This window comes from Astatotilapia calliptera, chromosome 16, assembly GCF_964374335.1.
Source record: "Astatotilapia calliptera chromosome 16, fAstCal68.1, whole genome shotgun sequence".
Lineage (NCBI taxonomy): Eukaryota > Metazoa > Chordata > Actinopteri > Cichliformes > Cichlidae > Astatotilapia > Astatotilapia calliptera.
In genome coordinates this window covers 29549748-29569079 of record NC_137437.1, presented here as the reverse complement: position 1 = coordinate 29569079, position 19332 = coordinate 29549748, and the positions used below count along the sequence as shown (strand labels likewise).

The following is a 19332-nucleotide window of genomic DNA, read 5'->3' as shown; positions in this document are numbered from 1 at the left end:
CTCTGAGGTGGTTTGTTCTTATCATGAGAGTCATTACTTCTTATAGGCCTCAAAATGGAAAATCAGATCCTGGATTTTATGATCAGGTCTTTATCTTTTGGCTTATAATAATTCCATTTCCATCTCTTTCCATCCTACCTGATGGGATGCTGCTGAACAGTCACTTTTAGGCTTTATTTTCTTCTTAGAAAAAGACTTGACACTTGGTCAAAGACTGACACCATCACTGATTCTCATATTGCCGCCTTCATTAGAGGTGCTAGGACATGGGGCATATATGTGGACTCCATTTACATATAGGGGATTTTCACATGTCACCCTCCCTAGTCCTCCCTTGCCCCCCCCCCATGTAAGATTTTATAGATCCACTACTGGATTTAAGGAACCTCACCTAGACCATCCTGGAGCTGAGCCTGGGGAGGGGCCTGTTTGGGCCCACAGATGGAAAGCCTTGGGGGACTGTTGCTAGTTGGATTGAGCAGTGATTGAAGGCGGGTGACTAAAAGACTCCAAAACCTGAGAAGACTGTGGTCAGTCGAGGGTTTGTTTCTATTACCACTCTATTTCGACCGATCTGGGATTAAAAATAGTTTAACATAGTCACCTCTTAATCTTGAGATGGATACTTGAGCTTTACTCTAATAAGGAGTCACAAAGACGACAGCGGGGCTTAGAAACAAATTTGAGCCTTTATTGGAATGTTGCATTAAATACACAAATCCCATTCTTTTCATAATTTGGTATTTAATAATAAAAAAAAAAAGACTTCTAGTCTAACAATACTGATCTGACAGTCATCCTTATTCAGTTTCACTTCTCTTTCCTGGAAACCTGACGTGGTCTGTGTGTGAAGAATGAGAGGGCAGACAGCGAGGACGCGGGGAATAAAAGAACAACGCCTACTCGAATTCAGTAAATACTGCGTATCAAAGCTGCACTGAGGATTAAAACAGTCTCTCGCTGGCACTGATATTCGTAACATTATTTCAACCCCTGATTTCCCCAAGTTTTACATATAAAAACTTTAGTATGAAATATAAACAAGCTCTTCCCAGGATGCAAACAGACAGGCAGATGCTGAAGCTGAAAGAAAAAAGGACAAAAATATGTTCTAAGCGTGATCTCAGAGAGTCACCAGATCTCGCCTGGGCTCGCGTTTTATTCGCATAAATAATGTTCTGGTGTCAGGAAAATACCATCCCACCAACATCCACCAACACCGTCATCATCATCGCCACTCAACAGATCCAGAAATTGTCTTAAAATCATTTTGGCTTACAGACTGTTTTCCCTCATTATGAAAAGAACAAAAAGAAAAGAAACAAGAAAACGGAAAAACATTCACAACACGTTTTCCAGCCCGTCTGTTTGGTCTGGGCTCTTTTTTTTTTTTTTCTTTCCTCCTTTTCCTGGATTCTTGCACACACCTCCACATGCCACCAAGCGCTGCCTAACATCACTGCCTCAGACCCACCCGCACCCCACCCCACCCTCCTACTGCCAGCAAAACTCCAGAAAGTTAGGACATGACTCCAAACACGGGGTTGTGGCGGCAGATGCTCGGCCCGATCTCTTCGTAGTCCTTTTTGGTGTGGCACACCTGGTAGAACTCCGGCTGAGGAAACACAAAACAGGAGCTTGTCAACATTTAAAATACTGCAAACAATCAGCAGCCAAAGATCTGAAACAGGAGGCGTGGTGGAAAACTAAACAGTTATCGCTGAAAACATGGATGAAACACGGTGCTGAACTCATGTGAAACATCCAGTAGCACAAAACACAAAGCTTCCAAGATCTAAAAGTAGCTTATCGTGACAAAAGTATGAGATTTTGGGGGCTTATTTCTATAACAGGGAAGTACAGAGAGTTGACAGGAAATGACACGGTGACCTGCTCAACCAGGCGAGTTATGGTACCGTCCATTCTCCTTTAACTGAAAAACCATTAGCCAACTCTATGGATGATCTTCGCAGACTGTAATAAATGACCATACCACTACTACTACTACTACTACTACTACTACTACTACTACATCTGCTGGAGCAAACATTTCCTAAATTTGGGATGAATAAAACTGTATTTTTATTCTCTTACACAACTGGAAATCTTTATGCAAACAGAAGTGTCGCCCCCTGCTGGTCATTATAAAGAATGCTGTTGTAATAACAATATAGCAGACGTGTAATAAATACACAGAGGCTGATGGAGGACTTTACTATGTTTGGCAGAAAGATTCAAACTTTTCAGGGAGAGATCAGAGTGCAAATTATTTTAAAGTTCAAAACTCAGGTTTCACTTTACAAACCTGAAAAGTACTTCCATCTTTTACATACAGTCTGTGGCTTTATCTTAGTTTAGTTTTTCTTTAATTAACTGTTTGAGGTTTGAACTGTACGTGTGCTGGAGTGGGTTTGAATTGGAGTGTATTTATTAAAAGCACGACTCCTTTGTGATGTTTGATTGATTGACTGATCGATATATTGGTTCTAAATTTAGACCAAACCGCGGGGGTAAACAGGGGTCGAGGTACAAACTCAAGATGTTTGCGATTATCCGACAAAACTTTCTTTAACTGTGAATCCTGAGACATGAAAAGGATTGTTATTCTTATCGGATTATTCGATTTTTAACATCAATTAGCCTTTGGTGAATCAGCTGTCAGACCTCCGCTCCCACTCACGTTTCCTGCTGATAAAATTATCCGCCTCACTCACACAAATAACTCATCAAGAGACAGGGGAGGAAAAAGAATAATGAAATGTCACAACCACCCACAGCACTCACTTCCACTCAGAGGGACTAAAAGAAACGACACAATAAATGAGGGCTTAACTAAAGTGCGTGTGGCCTTAAATGCCACACGGGAGCAAAGCCGACATGCGGGTGAATCTAAAAGCAGATTTCCTTCTCCTGCAATAAAGTTTAACCACATGATGATGATGATGATGATAACATGAGAAATACTTACAGTTGATGCTAACATTGATCCACCAAACCACACTGCGTATCTCTGCATGTGATGAGTGATGACCTGGACATCGATCGGTTTGGGCTGCGGAGGAAACACAGAGGAAAGATTATTTCAGAAGTTGAGAGAGCTACAGAGTGAATGCAGCCAGGGGAGGACTCTGTAGTAGTGACATTACAAGAATTAGTCACTTTGATCACCACAGATTATATTTGAAACCGTGCAACCGTGCACGAACCCTGACTGACAGTTTCTCAATGTTTTCAAAATCTAAATCAGTGTTTAAGACTTTGTTTTTGGAGCTTAATAAACCAAAGAAAGTGCCGCCTTATATTCAGACCTTTATGAATTAGCCAAAGTTACTAGTACTTAAAAGTTACTATACTTAAAAGTAACTGATGCTTTACTTGTGAATATTTTCACATTTACTGGGCTTTTCTGAGCAGAACAGGAATCCATCAATAACATACGGGTGTGGTTTCTACGGTGCGTCCACCACTAATCAACCCATGTAACAAATAAACCAGGTGATGACAACATCTACATACAACCTGTGATTGCTGGTGCCCCCTAGTGTGTCAACTATATCTTAATATAAATAAATGTGGGATAACGACATCGAGCAAGTGACATCAAACTGAAACAACTTCACAAAATCAAGGCCAAGAAGATCCTATCCTGTTTTCCTTGAATGTAATTGTAATTCCACCTTTTAATGACAAATAGCTGTGAGGGTTCACAGGAGAGGAGAAGAACAGAGTCCAGCTGAGGCGGGGTGGATGGAGAAGAGAGTCAGGAGTACCTTGTCACAGATGAGTAAAAGGAAGAGTTTGCTGATCTGATATCTCTCTAATCCTGACTCACAAAGCCTGATCCCACCAGCTGTCCAGGACGGTGCAAAATTATACTTAACAAGTTTGCAACCGTGTGGCCTGGAAGGGTTTCAGTGTAAAGACGTTAAAATTAGGGACGGATCGCTCTGATATCAGCACATTTATTCACTTAAGTGTAGACTATGGTCACGTGAGCTGGCATGACTGAAAAACTCCATTTCCAACAGTTATTGGAAAGCTTTTAGTACAGTAAGAGAAACCTGAATCAACAGTTAGGAGGTTGGTATTACTTAAAACTTAAAAGTTTATCTGCATGTGATTTAAATAAGTGTTTCAAGAAGGTTCTGGACATTTCTGCTAAACCTGAACCTGCTCCTGCTCTACTTACGCACACCGAGGAGATTTATTCTGAGGTTCAGAACATTCTGGTCCGCCTTAAATTAGCTGCAGTCGCTGCTTGCTGCTCCTCTACCGTCTGAGGTAGATTTACAGCTGCAGGTCCGCTCGTAACGAATCACCTTTATGACCTGAGCATCTATGGAGCTATAAAAAACTGTGCCCTGCATACCTGAGCCTGAAATATTTCTAATCTTTTTAAGCCTCATTAGATTTTTATAGGGAGAAATTTGCTGTTGAAATCAGTTCATCTACTTTCAATAAACCTGTGTGCCGTTTTGTAATTCAGCTGATTGAGAACTATCGATCCGTGCCCAGTGTAAATTCATTTTTTCTGCTCACCTTGAGCTTGCCTCCGCTCAGCTCCTCACTCATCTTCAGGCGGGCATCGACCGTCCTCTTCAAGTCTCTCTGCAGACGGCGCCCAAAGTCCCTGAACATGGTGGAGCCTCCCGACAGGACGACGTTCTGTGGAAGAAAAAGGACGCCGCTATTACAGAGCTACGAAAAATCACACAAACGCTTAACACCAGTGACCTGCAGCCGACCAGCGGCCTGTATGACTCTTACAAACTAAACTCAAAATGCATTAAAACCCAACAAATGATCACGTCACATGATTTTGTTTTAATAAAAGCTTTAAAAAAGAAAAAAGAAAAAAAACATTTCAAGACTTGTGATTCTTACTTTTTCACTCCTGTCTCTTTCAAACTAAACAAACATTCCCATGAGACCCTTAAAAAGACTGAGTAATACTGGCTTTCTAAGAGATATACCTGTACTCATGCCAATGTTGATATTTAAAGATTAAACATGGATATGGTGTTAATGAAGACGATGATCCTATAAACAGTTGCGTAACTGAACTTTTTGGAAACTCTCCACCTTAATTTACGTCATTTTAGAGCGATTTACCAAAAAGAAAACACACACATGCTGAACAAAGATGATTTTTACTAATAAAAAAATAAACAATCACACTGTTGCTCAATTTTCTATAAATATACAAGAAACTATTTATTGGATAATTTTTTGGCTATGATAAAATGGAGTGAAAATGTAATGTGACAGCTGTGAGTCTGCTAAAGCTGTGCCGTGCTCCTGTTACCTCGATGGTTTGGTGCCAAATGGTCGTGTTAAGTCTGTCTTTTTCCCACTATGGGGTTGGGATAATATCAAACATGTTTTATTCCATGGGCTCATGAAAACAGTCGAGCTCAGCATGGTGAACACCATCTGTTCTGTCAGCCAGTGTCATGTCCACCTGTTGTAATCTTTTTATTTTGACCTGTTTTTTTTGTTGTTGTTGTTGTTGTTGTTTTTTTACCTGAACAATCCATCAAACGCACAAACAGGAGCGTGTGCTTCAGTTCTCCCCCCAACAGCAGCATGATGTGAATAAGTCTTACAAAAATGCAGATTTTTTCACTCTTTGAGATGTTTGGTCTTCATGCGTGTCAGCTCACCTTATAGAGAGGACGCCTGACATCGATGGGGCAGTTCTGGATGACCTCGTCCACCACCTCGGAGATGGGCTGGGTGAAGTCCGGGTTGGCAAACTAGGAGGAAGAAACAAGGTTGACATGTCGTCGGGTGCAGCGTGGAGGTAGATACTAAATGTAGCCTTCAAACAGCAAAGTATAAAACAAAGATGTGCAGTTAATTACCACGGGTGGTTCACTGAGGTAACAGCAGAGCCACCTAATCAGCATTTATGAGCAGCAGAAAACATTCACAAGCCACCCTAATTCAGCCATAACAAAATATCAGAGCTTTGTGCATGCCTAATAATGTCGTGGGACTGGGGGCGTGTGTTCATTTGTTTAATTTTTGGGCTCTTTAATAGTTTATCCAGCAGAACACCTCAGACTTGTTTCTTTACAGTCCTGCAAGTTTGCAGCAGAGCAGCATAACAGCAGGACACACACTGGTTTCCCCACAGCTTTGTGTGTCAAACTAGCTGCTTACTAACTTGCAAAGTAAAGTAAACAAACTCACAAATTCCCTTTAATTTAACATTTTGTCTTTAAGTGCATGTGTAAACAATCCTGATAAACTCCTATATTGACACCACAATTTCCCACATGTCTCAGCACCCAATTGCGACAAACAGCAGGTCAAATTTGCGTTTCATGATTTGCACGGCACAGACAGACCTCTGGGTGGAAGAAGATCTCGGGTCCCAGGAAGCGCTCGTAGCCCACGTCGATGGTGAACTCCTTCTTGCTAATTGCGTTGATGCCGGTGTACTGCTTGATCCACTTGGAGCCGTCCGTGTCGTATTTCTGGAACTCTTTGACTAGATCCGGGCACACGTAGCTGAACCGCTCCTGGTGGTCAGAGCAACAGGAAAAAGTTGTGTTATATCAGGTCACAGAAAGCAGAATCTGCCAACTTAATCATCGCGGCTCTATTTGTGTCACAGCTTCTATTATCATGGGTTGTAATGCCGGAGTGATAGGAACATTAGGCACCGACACATTTGAATCGTGCAGCACTAACAGCGCCCCATACTCATTATTTTGATTTGCAGGGACTGGGGTACACTGTGCCAGCACACCAGGAGGCACCGGAATTAACATTTCCAGACACGATAGGCAATATGCACGACAGACAGTGCTAATGTTAATTATTTCAGTTCACTTCATTTCTTGTTTTCTGTTTCGGGGTAATGAAGAATGGCCCCTGACATCCAGAACAAAGTCCTGGATAACAAGCTGTTTAATAAACATGGAGGAAACATGGAGAAATGGGGCAAATCAAGAAAATATAGTGACTGACAGAGGGAGGAAAAATAAAAGAAAGAGCATTAACATAAAAGTCACATCAATCCGTGACCGGGAAAGTTAATTAATTGGAGGAAAAAATAATGAATTCTTGAGACACAAATTTAGCTGCAAAAAACAGAGAAAATATTGAAGTGTGCCGTCTGTGTCCCACAAGGAATCGTCTCAGGCTGAGTTTCAGGGAAACTGTGTGTGAAGGACGCCTGCTGCCTGAGACAGACTGATGGCGCCACCTGCTGTCACTGTGAGATAAATGCAGTGCAGTCCCACTTTGTTCCCTGATTTAAAAAATAATTCAGCGGAGTCCGGTGCTGTCACTGCAGCAAACGGAGCTCGAGTGCCCCGGCTCTTTTTCAGCTGAAGCATTTTAATCTAAGGAGTGAAATTAGTCTCATACTGTTGTTTTTTTTTTTTTTTAAACAGCGTTCAGCTTCTGTTGTGCACAGAAACAGAAAATTCGGGCTATACAGATATAACACTGCCGATCCTTTTACACTAAAACACAATATTGCATTTGAATGCTGCAGTTTGTCTTTGTTGTAGCTATTCAGCAGTATGACAATGATATTTTAATGACTGTCAGTAGAACATTCTTCAATAACATTATCACCACACTGAGCGTGTTGTTGTGTGTGAGAGCAAAGAGAGAGCAAGGGGATGCTTTCAGCCTCTACAGCCACAGGAGACCAACATGTTGCATGCCACTGCTGACACATTGAATAACTATAATAACAGCCTCCCCCGCAGAGGCGGCGGTGGGAGCTGGAGCTGTACCTTCACTGCCTTGGCCGTCTCCAGCGACTGCTCCGGCGGGATGCCGATCTCTCTCTCCCTCAGGAGCTGCTGGGTGAAGTAGGTGATGTCTCGCCCTGCGATGGGAATGTGCTTTATACAGCTGCCAATTACATAACCTTCAGCCTAAGAGAAAGAGACAGGTGGAGAAAGAAAGACAGAGGATGTCATACAATCTGCAACCAAACAGAGATTCCAGCGGCTAAAGCTGGATGTGTTTTTCCATCACATCTGCGAGGCCCCACGGAGACGTGAGCGTGCTCAGCAGACTCGCTGATTCAGCCTCAGAACGAATTCTGCAAGCACATTTCCTCAAACTGAGTAATTTCTTCCAGCCTCCGAGACACTCTGCCCTACTTTTTAAAATCGGCACTATCCGGTTACTCAGCAAAATGGAAAAATATATAAACACTGCACACGGTCTATAAGACTTCAAAGAAACATACACTGCTGCTCTGCATCACAGGTAAATGAAAGCCATCTGTTTTTATTAACAGTTACAAATGACCATAATGAAAACAGCAATCAATTAAAACGCTGTAGAAATAATTGATTAAAATTAGCACAGGAGCATTTTTTAATGAACAAAAACAGTGTGCTTGCTTCCTGTACACATGACATTAAACTCCATTTAACTCCTAAAGCACACACTAGAAAACATTTGGTTTGGTTAGTCATTGAACCAGGAAGTAGATGCATGTGAGTGGTTAGTTTCTCCAAAGGTTTAAAAACGCATTTCCGAAACTGTTTGCTTTTTTAAGATATCAGATTAAATTCTGGACTTTTGTTTTCTGATTTATATTAGAAACTCGACATTTCACGTCTCATATACACATCAAGATGGATCGTTTCAATAAAAGAGGTTCTGCAATAAGGTAGTAGTGCACACTGAAGGCAGAAAGGGGAAAAAAACAGTTAAGGAGCCTGGTGAAAAGGGGAAAACAGGGAAAAGCTACGAGGAAATGCAAAAAAATATGTTTAATTTTCACATAAACAGTAAATTACAGAACAAAAAAAATGATAAAAGGTACATTTATAAGAAAAGAGCAGAGCTTTCAGGCACGACTTCAGTAATGAAAGCCACATGTCGAAACACACCAATCATATAAACTCGGTCTATAAACAAAAGTGTTGCTGGTTCTTCGTGCACATTGGAAGTTATACTAGAACTCTGCTCTGTTCCCATTTTACCTTCACTGAGCAAAAAAGAAACACCAGACCCTCCACTGCTCGATTTTTAAATGTTTTTTAAATGATTGTCTTTACTTCAAATGAACTGAGGTGGGTAAACAGATCAGAAATGAATCAGAAATGTTTTAATTTTAAGCTTTCAAACCATCACTTTCATTTCATGTTTCACAAAACATTTCTCGGTTGCCTTGTCGATTCTTCCCCTCTGAAACTTTCTATTTTCTTCTAATGAACAGAAAACAAAAATAAGTGCAGCTCAGGGATGAGTGTCCTTCAATGGCGTGATCTGTATACTCACCACAGGGATGACGTGGGTGACGCCGTCTCCGCTGTCGATGACGGTACCCGTCAGCGTCCTCTCCCCGACCTGTCTGGATGTCCAGGAGGCAGCTAGAGCGAGCACAGCCTGTCACGCACACATACACACGGGAATGTCACACACTTCACAGTATGTTCACACTTCAGCAGTGCTAGTGATCGTGACACACTGCTGTGAACTAAACATGGTCACATGATCACATGATATGAAAAGTTATTCAAAACAGACATGCTATAACTGAACCTTTCAAATTCCTCCATATACATTCATATTCTGTTCACATACGGAGGCTCGTTTGTGTCTTTATAATAGAACATACAAAACAAACGCTACATTAAAAGTATTTTAAGTAAAATCCATTTCAGAATCTCAAGTTTTGCTTTATGTTGAACTGAATCTCACACTGAGATATCAGTATCAGTATGGGCGCGTCACACAGGAACAGATACCTGCTAATTAGTGCAAATAAAACTCCAGAATTTCACTCAGTAATCTGAAGCACAGACTTTTTATACGGTCTGTTAGTACAATTAACCCCACAGCGGCCTTTTTGTTGATGAATAACATCATTAAAAATGTTCCAAATGGTTCCAACAGCACACAGAGGCCAACTAGCTGACAGCTACCAGCTGGAGCCACCTGCCCTATAAAGTTTCCAGGACCCTATTATTGCAAACTTTACACTCCTATATAAAGTTACCCCCTGTGCAGTTGAATTAATTCTAGTCTTCACTGCAAAATAAAGACACAAACATGCCTCCACAGTTAAACAAACAAACTAGAGCTCTAGGGTAAGGGAGCCTGACCTGCACAGCGATGTAGAGCCCCGGTACGTTGAAGGACTCGAACATGATCTCGGCAGTGTACTCTCGGTTTTCTGGTGTGTTCAGTGGAGGCTCCGTCTGCAAACACAGGATGTGGTACAGTTAGACTCAAGTCTGGACCTAACAGTAAAACTCTGCAGATCAAAAACACTAACACAGATCTACAAATACTCAAACATATTCATGGCAGAGCATTAAATTCATTTATCTTTATCTTTCTAAGAAGTGACTGTTGCAGTTAAACTGAATGTTTAACATCACTGGAGAGGCCCTGTGTTTAAGACTCTTACCAACAGGAAGTAGTGGTCCTCAGGTTCGGCCCTCAGGTACTTAAAGATGATCTGCTCCATGAAGCGCTCCATTAGATCCCAGTCCTCCACAATGCCGTGACGGATGGGCCACTGTTGCAACAAAGCTCAGTTTAATGAGTGACATTAGTGACTTTACAGAAACCTATTCTGGGAAGCTAAAGATGGCAGCTCTCCTTCCTCAGCCTCCAAACACTCAACAGCTGAACCCTCAGCAAAGTCACAGACCATCCACTAAATTTAGATACTCCTACAGTCTCATCTATCCCACTTTTTAGCTCTGGGAGTCCAGCTCAGCCTGCAGTTCTCACAAATTAAAAATAGAAGGGAGCGCTGCCTGAGTCTGCCTCTTCACAAGCTGTTAGTCTGTCTCGGGTACAGAGAAACATCTACACAATGCACCCCAAAACCAAGTAGCCCAGCTTGAGCCTTGATAAAATATCCAATCTCTCCTTGTTTAGATGAAATTCACATCGACCGGGATTCTCTGTATTCCTCTAAAGGTCTCGTACCTTAGTGGAATACGTGGGTTTGTCTATGGCTTCATCTCCGATGTAGAAGTCCAAATCATCCACCCCCTTCATCATCCTACGCTGGGCCTGGTCCCCGACCTTGGCCGACTCTTTGATGGCGATACCTGACGAGAAAAGAGAGAATTAAACAGAGAAAGAAAATAAACTGATAAAATCTGGTGCATTTTATGACTAAAGACATTAGAAAAGTGGAATAATGTTAATGTCAAACATTTGCAGAGGCCCGTTGGCGGAATTGGTTTAAATACGTAGGATGCAAAATACTCACATGATGGAATGATGAACTGTGGCTCTGTGTTCCCTGCATACCCCAGTTTGGTGTAACTGCAACAGACAACAATCAGTTTCACTACAGGGAAACAGGCTGCACGTCATGGACATCGAGTCTGTTGGAACTGCATTTGTATGCGAGGCCTTTTCCTTCAGTAAAGATTATTTCTGGCCCTATCGTTTTGATCAATGGCGTCACTGTCCCTCAGGCGCACTGGGTGGGTGCCAAAAGCAGCAGCGACTCTGGGGATTGCTAATGGGAGCCCCCTGAAAGAGCCATTCATGCTGTATTGGTCAACTATGTTCGTCTATGTTTGTCAAGGAAATCAAGCGTCTTTCATATAACTCGGGCAGCTGCATTTGCAGCGTTGCTGCAGTACGAGAGAATCTGTAAGCATGATAAATGACTTAAGATGTTTAAGATTTAAGAATGGCTGATCCTGAGAGAGCACACCTTCAGATTTAACATCAAAGAACTGAGTTTACAACTGTCTCTCCTCTGTTTGAACAATGTTTCGCAGGCACATGTGAACCAGATGTGATCCCGGCTCAGGGCTCCTGTACTTCCTGCACACAAGGCCCGAGGGACCGATAGAGGACCCTGCTGACGAATGCCAGAGCACCGCGGGCAAAACAAACCACATCCTGGTCACAACAGTGGCTGCTTTGAATTCATCTTTGCAAAACGAGGAGCCGGAAGGACATCAGCAGTATCTCAAAGACGCTGAAGTTATGGCACAACAAATGTGCTAAAAATACGACTCAAATACCAACTTTAAAGATAAGATTCATATGAGGCTGCTCGCTTTTGATCTTCTTCATAAGAAATCAGGAACAAATATTATTAAAATATAAAAAATATTTAAATGTAAATAAACATTTAACTAAATGCTAATCAGATGATACCCACCTATATTTACCTACGAGACCAGTTTACATTAATAAATTAGTTTAACTACAGACACCTCTTACAGACATAATGGCCTAATTTTCTACTTCTAAACACCATTGCTAATCATACTGACTCTGGATGGCATGACCTTGGAATCCAGCAATACTGTGAGGAATCTTTTAGTCATTTTGGACCAGTATATGTTCTTCAATGTGTAGATTAATTAAAAATGTAGGACTGCTTTCTTTCATTTGATGATTATTGTTAGAAAAATTAGAAACATCCCCGTCTCAGAGTGATGTTGAAAAATTAGTTTATGTACTTTTTACTTCTAGACTGGAATTCATTCATTCAAACTCTTAAAGACCTCACAGTATCTTATTATCGTAACAGAGCATTTCTCTCTCAGACTGCTGTCTTACTTCTACAGTTTCCAAAAGTAAAATGGGAACTTGCTAAAACACCCCGAAGCTTATGGCTGCCCCTCTCTGAGCCTGGTTCTATCTGAGGTTTTGTGCTCTTCGTGAAGTTCATCCTCCCCACAGTCACCAGAAGCTACTCACAGCCGATCATCTGATTGTACCGTCTATACCTTACAATATAAAACACCTTTAAGCAACTGTTGTTCTGAACTATGGCTATAAAAATAAAAATTGAACTGTGAACAAAATATGTTCAATGATGTCATCACTTCTCCTCCCATATTTTCTAAATTTTTTCACCTACAGATGAATTCATTAGATTTGTTTGACCTCAAGCTGCTGTAATATTTCACTGAAACTCCTTAAAATGAGACGATGAACCTCAGGAGATTTATCCAGGAACAAACATCTATTTAGAATATTTACCCTGTAAGACAGTTATGATGGCTTTTGAGTTTCCTTTCCAATCACAGGTTTCTTTTTCCTGCACAGCACCTTCTGATGCACAGGAAACGCTGCAGTTTGTGTAGAGTAAATACAGACAGGAAGCAGAGATGTACGATTAAGAAGAAACCGGCTGGGATGGTGAACATAGAAATAAAAAAAACCGCTTTTAACCGCTTGTTTTGTCTGATCTCATTGCCAAAGCCTGTGAGAAAACATCAGCTTTTACATAAAAATAACTAAATCGTCCTGATAACTTGTGAAAAATGTGCAAGAAAAATGTAAAAAATAAAAATCCCCGTTAGAAAGCCCACATGTTCTGCAGATCTACGCATGTCTGTGTAGCTGGGAGACAAAAAGGGAAACTCTGCTTCACAGCTAGGCAGATGTGCTCCACCATCTGATTTATGTTTCTGGGGTCAAATAAAGTTAAAGTCCTCTGACAGCAAGAGGTACGAGCTGACAGGCAAGAGTGAAAACACCACCCAGTTCTCTCTTTTCCGCTTCAGCTCAACAACTTTTGGTTATACGGTAAAATCTTATCTGGCATCTTCACACTTTATCTGTACAGCACATTGAAATATTAACAGAGCTCTGGCCAGCACAGATTTTTATTTGTTTTAAGGTGCAGCCAGAAAAAAACAGCACAGCAGAAACTCGGAGGGAAACCCACCAAACCTGTGCTCCTGGAGCCTGGAGACCTACTGTATGATGTCACCATGTCTGCTGTGTCTCTTTTTACTGAATTGTCAGGTGAGACTCAGCAGACTCAATATTTTTACTTAACATGAGCTCAGATTTTTGTACTTTAGACACTCACAGCGACAAACTGAGGCAGAGTTATTAAGAGACCATGCAGCTTATCGCATGAATTTTGGTTTAGTCAAAGTTATTTTAAGCCACACAGAACAGATAACTGCACCCACCAGCCACAGCATTAAAACCACAGCCTGAAACTGAGGGCTGCTTTGCAGACAGCTTCACCTGCACCAACAGCACACAAAGCTAGCAACGAGTTTCTCGGCTGGTGGAGCCCAAACAGAGAAGAAGTGTGAACAGGCGCGGTGAACGCACAGTTTCTTTCTTCGTGATGAAACGTAAGTGTGGTGCTTTCAGTTTGTTTTACATCCTAAATGGCTCCTTTCACAAAAAAAAAAAAAAAAAAAAAAAAAAAAAACATAACAATGAATGAAAATTTCAAAATATATTTTTTGCCTTTATTGCATTGTGAAAGTTTATCTCAAAGTCAAAAACAGTGACGTGAGTCTGTGGGAAATCACCTCATGTGAGCTATGACCTCAGTGAATTTGAATCTATAAATAGGATGTTTGTGTTGTAAATTAGAATCATCAGGGTCACAAAGGATGATAAAGCAGGATTTGATTTACCGTGTCGTTGTGAGTGAGCAGCATCCCTCTGGACCTCAGTCAGGCCAAGAAGGAGCAGCAGAAACGCTCATGGAAAGCACTGCTGACATATGAGTGACTGTGAATCAGGCAGCAATGTATCCCATAGCTGCTATGACATCACCCACTGACATCCCGTTACGAAAACTTGAGCTAAGCAGTTTCGTCGTCACCATCTTGGTGTTTTAACATTGGACATGACGTCACAACAGTCACTAGTCAGGCAAGTGTTTACAGAGGTCTTCAGACTTTTCTAGGACTGGAAGTCCTTTTGCAAACACATTTCTCGCCCCCTAGTGGCCATTAAAAAGTGATCGTTTAAGATACCTGGAAGCTAGGTTAATCTTTTCCAGAGTGTATGCTTCAGACAGCGAGAGGAGAAGGCAAACGGTCTTCAGCAATGCAGTAAATTTGAATATCATTCATTACTTTTTGTGTGCTTACAGTGATAATATTTAACTGACACAAAATCCCAAGGGTCGCCATTTGGAAAGCACTGGAGCTGTTTGTCTCTGAGGAAACCTTAAAGATTTATGCTGCTTGATTAAGGAAAAGAGTGAGCTGACAAAAGTTGCCATAAAAAATGTTGTGCAACTTAATTTCCTTCATCAGTGCGTAATTAGTCACATTCATGTTGTTAAAGTCACAGCTACAGAGTTATTAATGATGATGATCTGACACATGCTACAAGTGATGGCTTCAAACTTTGAATGGTAAACAGACTCTGTTAATACTGCATTTCTCTAGTTTTTCAAGCACTCAAAGCACTTTATGATACGAGTAACACTCACACAAACATTATTCTGCGACACAAAGAGCTGTTTAAAACTATAAGTGTGTGAATAAACACTAGAAAACTAAACTTCTGAGAAAAATGAGAACCAATAAAACCACTAACCTGATCCACCTCCTAAACCTCAACTTCCCATTTATTTAAAGAAAATAAACTTTTAAAATTTCATCACAAAAATGACCACGATTCAGGGTTTTATTGCCTTGGACACAGCTAAAAATGAAAAACCCTGTGCTGGCAATCGTAAAAACAAACAGCTGTATCACATGTGTAACAACAACAGTCCTCTGAAAACCTTCATTCCACAGAGCCGTCCTAGCTTGCCTACTTTGACCTGCCCGGACACGCTTTTAAATTTAAAAAAAAAGAAAGAAAAAAGCACGTCACCCAGCACGACAGCGGACACATCGTTGCACAGGACAACACGAGCTGCAGGTTTTATGCTGCCTTTAGCTAAATTATCCTTTATTTTTATTGGAAAACACAGTTTTTAAGTCCAGCATGAGCTTTATTTATGACACCGCTGAACTCATGTCAGGAGACCCCCACAGGTTGCTTCAGACAGAAGACTCCACCCAAACTTCAGCTGCAACACCTGCGATTGTTTTTTTTTAAGGAAGCTTTGGTGTCCAAAAAAACCAAAAAACAAGTATGACTGTGACTGAGCTTCTTTCAGTCTAATCTGATAATATCATCTTGGCCACTCAGAGGCCTGATGATGTGTAAAAGGATGTGAAGCGGTCACTGTATTAGTCAGAGGCAGCTGCTGAGCCCCATCAGAGCTGTAAAACATCTGCCCACAGCTGGCACTGTGTGCCTCCGCCGCAAAGTTTCTACTTGGAAAAATAGAAAACTCTTCTTTCTTCTGGTCAGAGGTTTGCATGGGTATAAAAGTGGAACCTGAGGGTTATTATGAAGCAGTCTGCTCGCTGAGGAGAAATTAGCTCACAGATTTCGCTGCAGTAGATTGGTTAACAACCTGAGGGGATAGGCAGGCTGCTGATACGAGCTGTATACACTGTGACGAGTTCAAGCCTCCACATGCAAGCAATGCATGGCACGTTTAGCCCAGATTAACAGAGCAAGCACACCTATCACACCGGCACCACCTTTTAGCCAGGGCTGCAGGTAGTTAGGATAAAAAAACACCTCCCTCTGTTTGTTACTGTTCACGTTCTTGCAGTGTTTGAGCCTCTGAAAATGGCTGCACAGTCAATTTTAATATTTCAAACAAGCCATTACATAAAGCTGCACTCCTATCACGACTCAGTTGGTGCATTTTGAATGCACTGTGGTGCCCACCAAAGATCTTTTAACCTTTCACCAGTTTGTAATCATTTTCTTTTCACATTTAGATTAATTTTGTTCATCAAATGACCAGAAACATTAGATCAACTGTTCTTGTGTGTATAATCACACACACAAGATGCTTCCAACAACCAAAACCTTCACCTCAGAAAACCATCCTAATTTCTTTTTTTATTTCCCCCCCTAAACACTTTTGTGTATTTTTTCTATCACCTTTAACTGTAAACCTGCAGCATGTCCTAAACAGGAATATTAAAGAACATCTGCCCTTAAATGCATCATGCAGCATTTATGAAGCAGCATTATGGAAATGATGTCAGCTGTAATGTTGTAAACATGTTTTTAGGGCACAAAAAAACCAAAGGTTTAAAAATATAATTCACAGAAAGACTTTTTAACGCCTTCCTTCCTCATTCATAAAAAAGAAAACAGTCCTGCTCATCTTTACAACTCATCGCGTGGTTCAATCATTAAAAACAATCCTTTCATTTATAGTTTTTGCAGCGTGTGAAAGGGGCAGCAGTTCCAAGGGAGTTAATGCAATAATTTCTTCAGATTTGTAGAACTTTCAGCACATCCTGACTGCTTCATTTCACATGAACTGGAGTGGCAACAGTAACAATGTTTTTAATAAAAACTTTCTCCAAAGTGTCCTTTCAGGGTGGCCATGCACATGAGTATGACTTCAGCTTGAGTAAAAAGGCTACATTTTTCTCACAGTCTTGGTGATTTTCCTTCTGTGAAGAGCCAGCATTTATTTGGTGGATGTCAACATTTTTTATAGCAGGAAAAAACCCTGAAGTTGTTTTACTGTCCAAATACTTATGGACTGACCTCATTTCCCCCCCAAAGTCCCCAAAAGGGAACAGTACAGCTGAACAATATCTTTCAGAATCATCCCTTTCCAAAACTTCAGCTAATTGTTAACATTTTATTTTATTTCCAATTACCTATGAGCCTGGAAAATGACAAAACATTCTCATATCCCACAAGACTAAAATAAATTTGACCATGTTTCAATACTGACTCTAACTCTTTCCTTCCTCCTTCATAGAAAAGGAAACAGCATTTTTCAAATGTCATGCATGGTTTAATGCATCATCTAACAGAAAGTCTGCACCCAAAATTAGGCTGTTGACACCTAACACAGCATTTCCATTAAAACCACGCATACAAAATCATTTCCATCATGGCAGCGTTGAGCTACAAATTCACAAAAAAAACTGTGTCGCTGTCCAAATATTTATAGACATGGCTGTAATACTTAGATAGCATGTGAGAAAAATCTGTTAGCTTCAACCAAATTAAAAAAATAAATAAATAAATCAGAGAGTGATTGCAGGATAGGGGAGAAAGGTGTGTTTTGTTCTGTTGTAGCTAGTTATTGTGTAAAGTAAAAATGACAGTGATTTGGTGGTGATTAAAATACGTTCAGAATTTGCAAATTAATGATTCATCTCATAATGGATGACAGACTGCTCTCCTCTACATAACCTGGCTTTATAAGTTAAAAGTATCGGCATTAATATTTGCAAAGCTAGCCCTGTATTTACTTTATGGGATTGATACCAAAATTCCAAGAGCATTGCACAGCAGTACTCTGATCAATGCAAGGAGCTGCAGGAGGAGCTCAGATTGTCTTTCTCTGTTTTTTTCCCCTCTGTCCTCTAACACAACATCCGATGCCAAAGTTTTAGATGTTTTTATCTGCGAAATCAAGTCGTTATGAGAAGAATCGTCGGACCGGTAAAAGAGGCGAAATTAGAGAAGTTAATAAAAAAAAAACCACGCTCGGATGCCGAGAGACGACCATATATGGACTAAAAAACGTGAATGAGGAAGTGTAGGCTGTGTAGGAAGTAGTACCGCGCATGCTCAATCCCAAATTAGTGAGCAAAGAGATTTATGAATTACACTCGTTTTTACAATCTTTTTTTTTTTTAAAGTGGGAGCAAACACAAGCAAAGAAAATTTTATCTTATTAGCATCAGATATTATCATGAGAGCGGAGGTGCAGATTTTCCAGCTCCAGATGAATGAGGGGAACCCTTCCTGCCTCAGGTCTGCACCAGAAAACACCACCTGAGCGGCAGGAAGGAGAACCAGAACCGGAAGGCGTTTAAACTAACCCTGAAGCTCCCGATAATAAGCAGTAATAAGTCGCTGTTAGCATGTTCGCTCGCTGCCCAGCTGTGAGTGTACACAGACACACACCCATGGCTGCTGCCCCTGCTGACACTGACAGCCCCCTCAGCCCCCGGGCTGCCCGTCTGCCTGCACGGCGGTCCGAACTAAACAGCTTACCCAGTGCCGCAGTCGACAACACACGCCGGTAACCGTCCAGCCATCTCTGCCCCCCGGGTCTCTGGCGCGCTACGAAACCGTTAAGATATGACGGAAAGCTGGCTGTGTCGGCTGGAGGATCTGGCTGGCCGTCCACAGGCGGAACCCTAAGCCCCGCACACTGCCGTTTTCCACTTCCGCACTCGGCTTCTGGCAGGCAGGGAGAGGCAAGATGGCGGAGGCCGGGCAGAGCGACGCAGGCAGGGACGCGGAGCTGTCAATCACCGAGATAGGGCGGGGCCACAGTGTGGCGGACCAAAAGTGCCAAAATCAATCAGCAATCAATCAAAAAATAAAATAAAATAAAATGAATGAATTATGTTTAAGGGAATTTTAAAAATAAAATTGCGAGTAACAAATGAAAACTAATATTTCTATGAACCTAAAATTTACTTAGTTAAAAAAGGTAAAGTTAACTTATTTTAAGGTTTTATACATATAAATATATATAGCCAGGTTTGAAAAAAAAACTGAAATTAAAGTTGCAAAAAAGCTATAAAAATT

General features: G+C 41.2%; 1 protein-coding gene across 1 annotated transcript; it reads right to left on the bottom strand.

Annotated features, from left to right (window-relative positions):
* Positions 1-670: 670 nt before the first annotated feature.
* LOC113007917 (actin-related protein 3-like) lies at positions 671-19051 on the bottom strand. The gene is made up of 12 exons (XM_026144970.2): positions 18790-19051; positions 11219-11274; positions 10930-11054; positions 10400-10510; positions 10092-10187; positions 9265-9372; positions 7758-7901; positions 6354-6527; positions 5664-5756; positions 4540-4665; positions 2969-3052; positions 671-1615 (listed from the first exon to the last, which is right to left on the bottom strand). Exons 1-12 carry the CDS (start codon positions 18831-18833, stop codon positions 1520-1522), a joined length of 1257 nt encoding a protein of 418 aa, XP_026000755.1. The 5' UTR covers positions 18834-19051; the 3' UTR covers positions 671-1519.
* Between the last annotated feature and the right edge of the window lie 281 nt (positions 19052-19332).

What these genes read in the sequence shown, in the direction of transcription:
- LOC113007917 (XM_026144970.2), bottom strand. Translation starts at nt 18,833, where the DNA reads ATGGCTGGACGGTTACCGGCGTGTGTTGTCGACTGCGGCACTGG. An exon ending in GTTGTCGACTGCGGCACTGG is followed by an intron (nt 11,275 to 18,789) that starts GTAAGCTGTTTA and finishes TGTCTGTTGCAG; the next exon opens with TTACACCAAACTGGGGTATG. An exon ending in GATCAATGTTAGCATCAACT is followed by an intron (nt 1,616 to 2,968) that starts GTAAGTATTTCT and finishes GTGTTTCCTCAG; the next exon opens with CCGGAGTTCTACCAGGTGTG.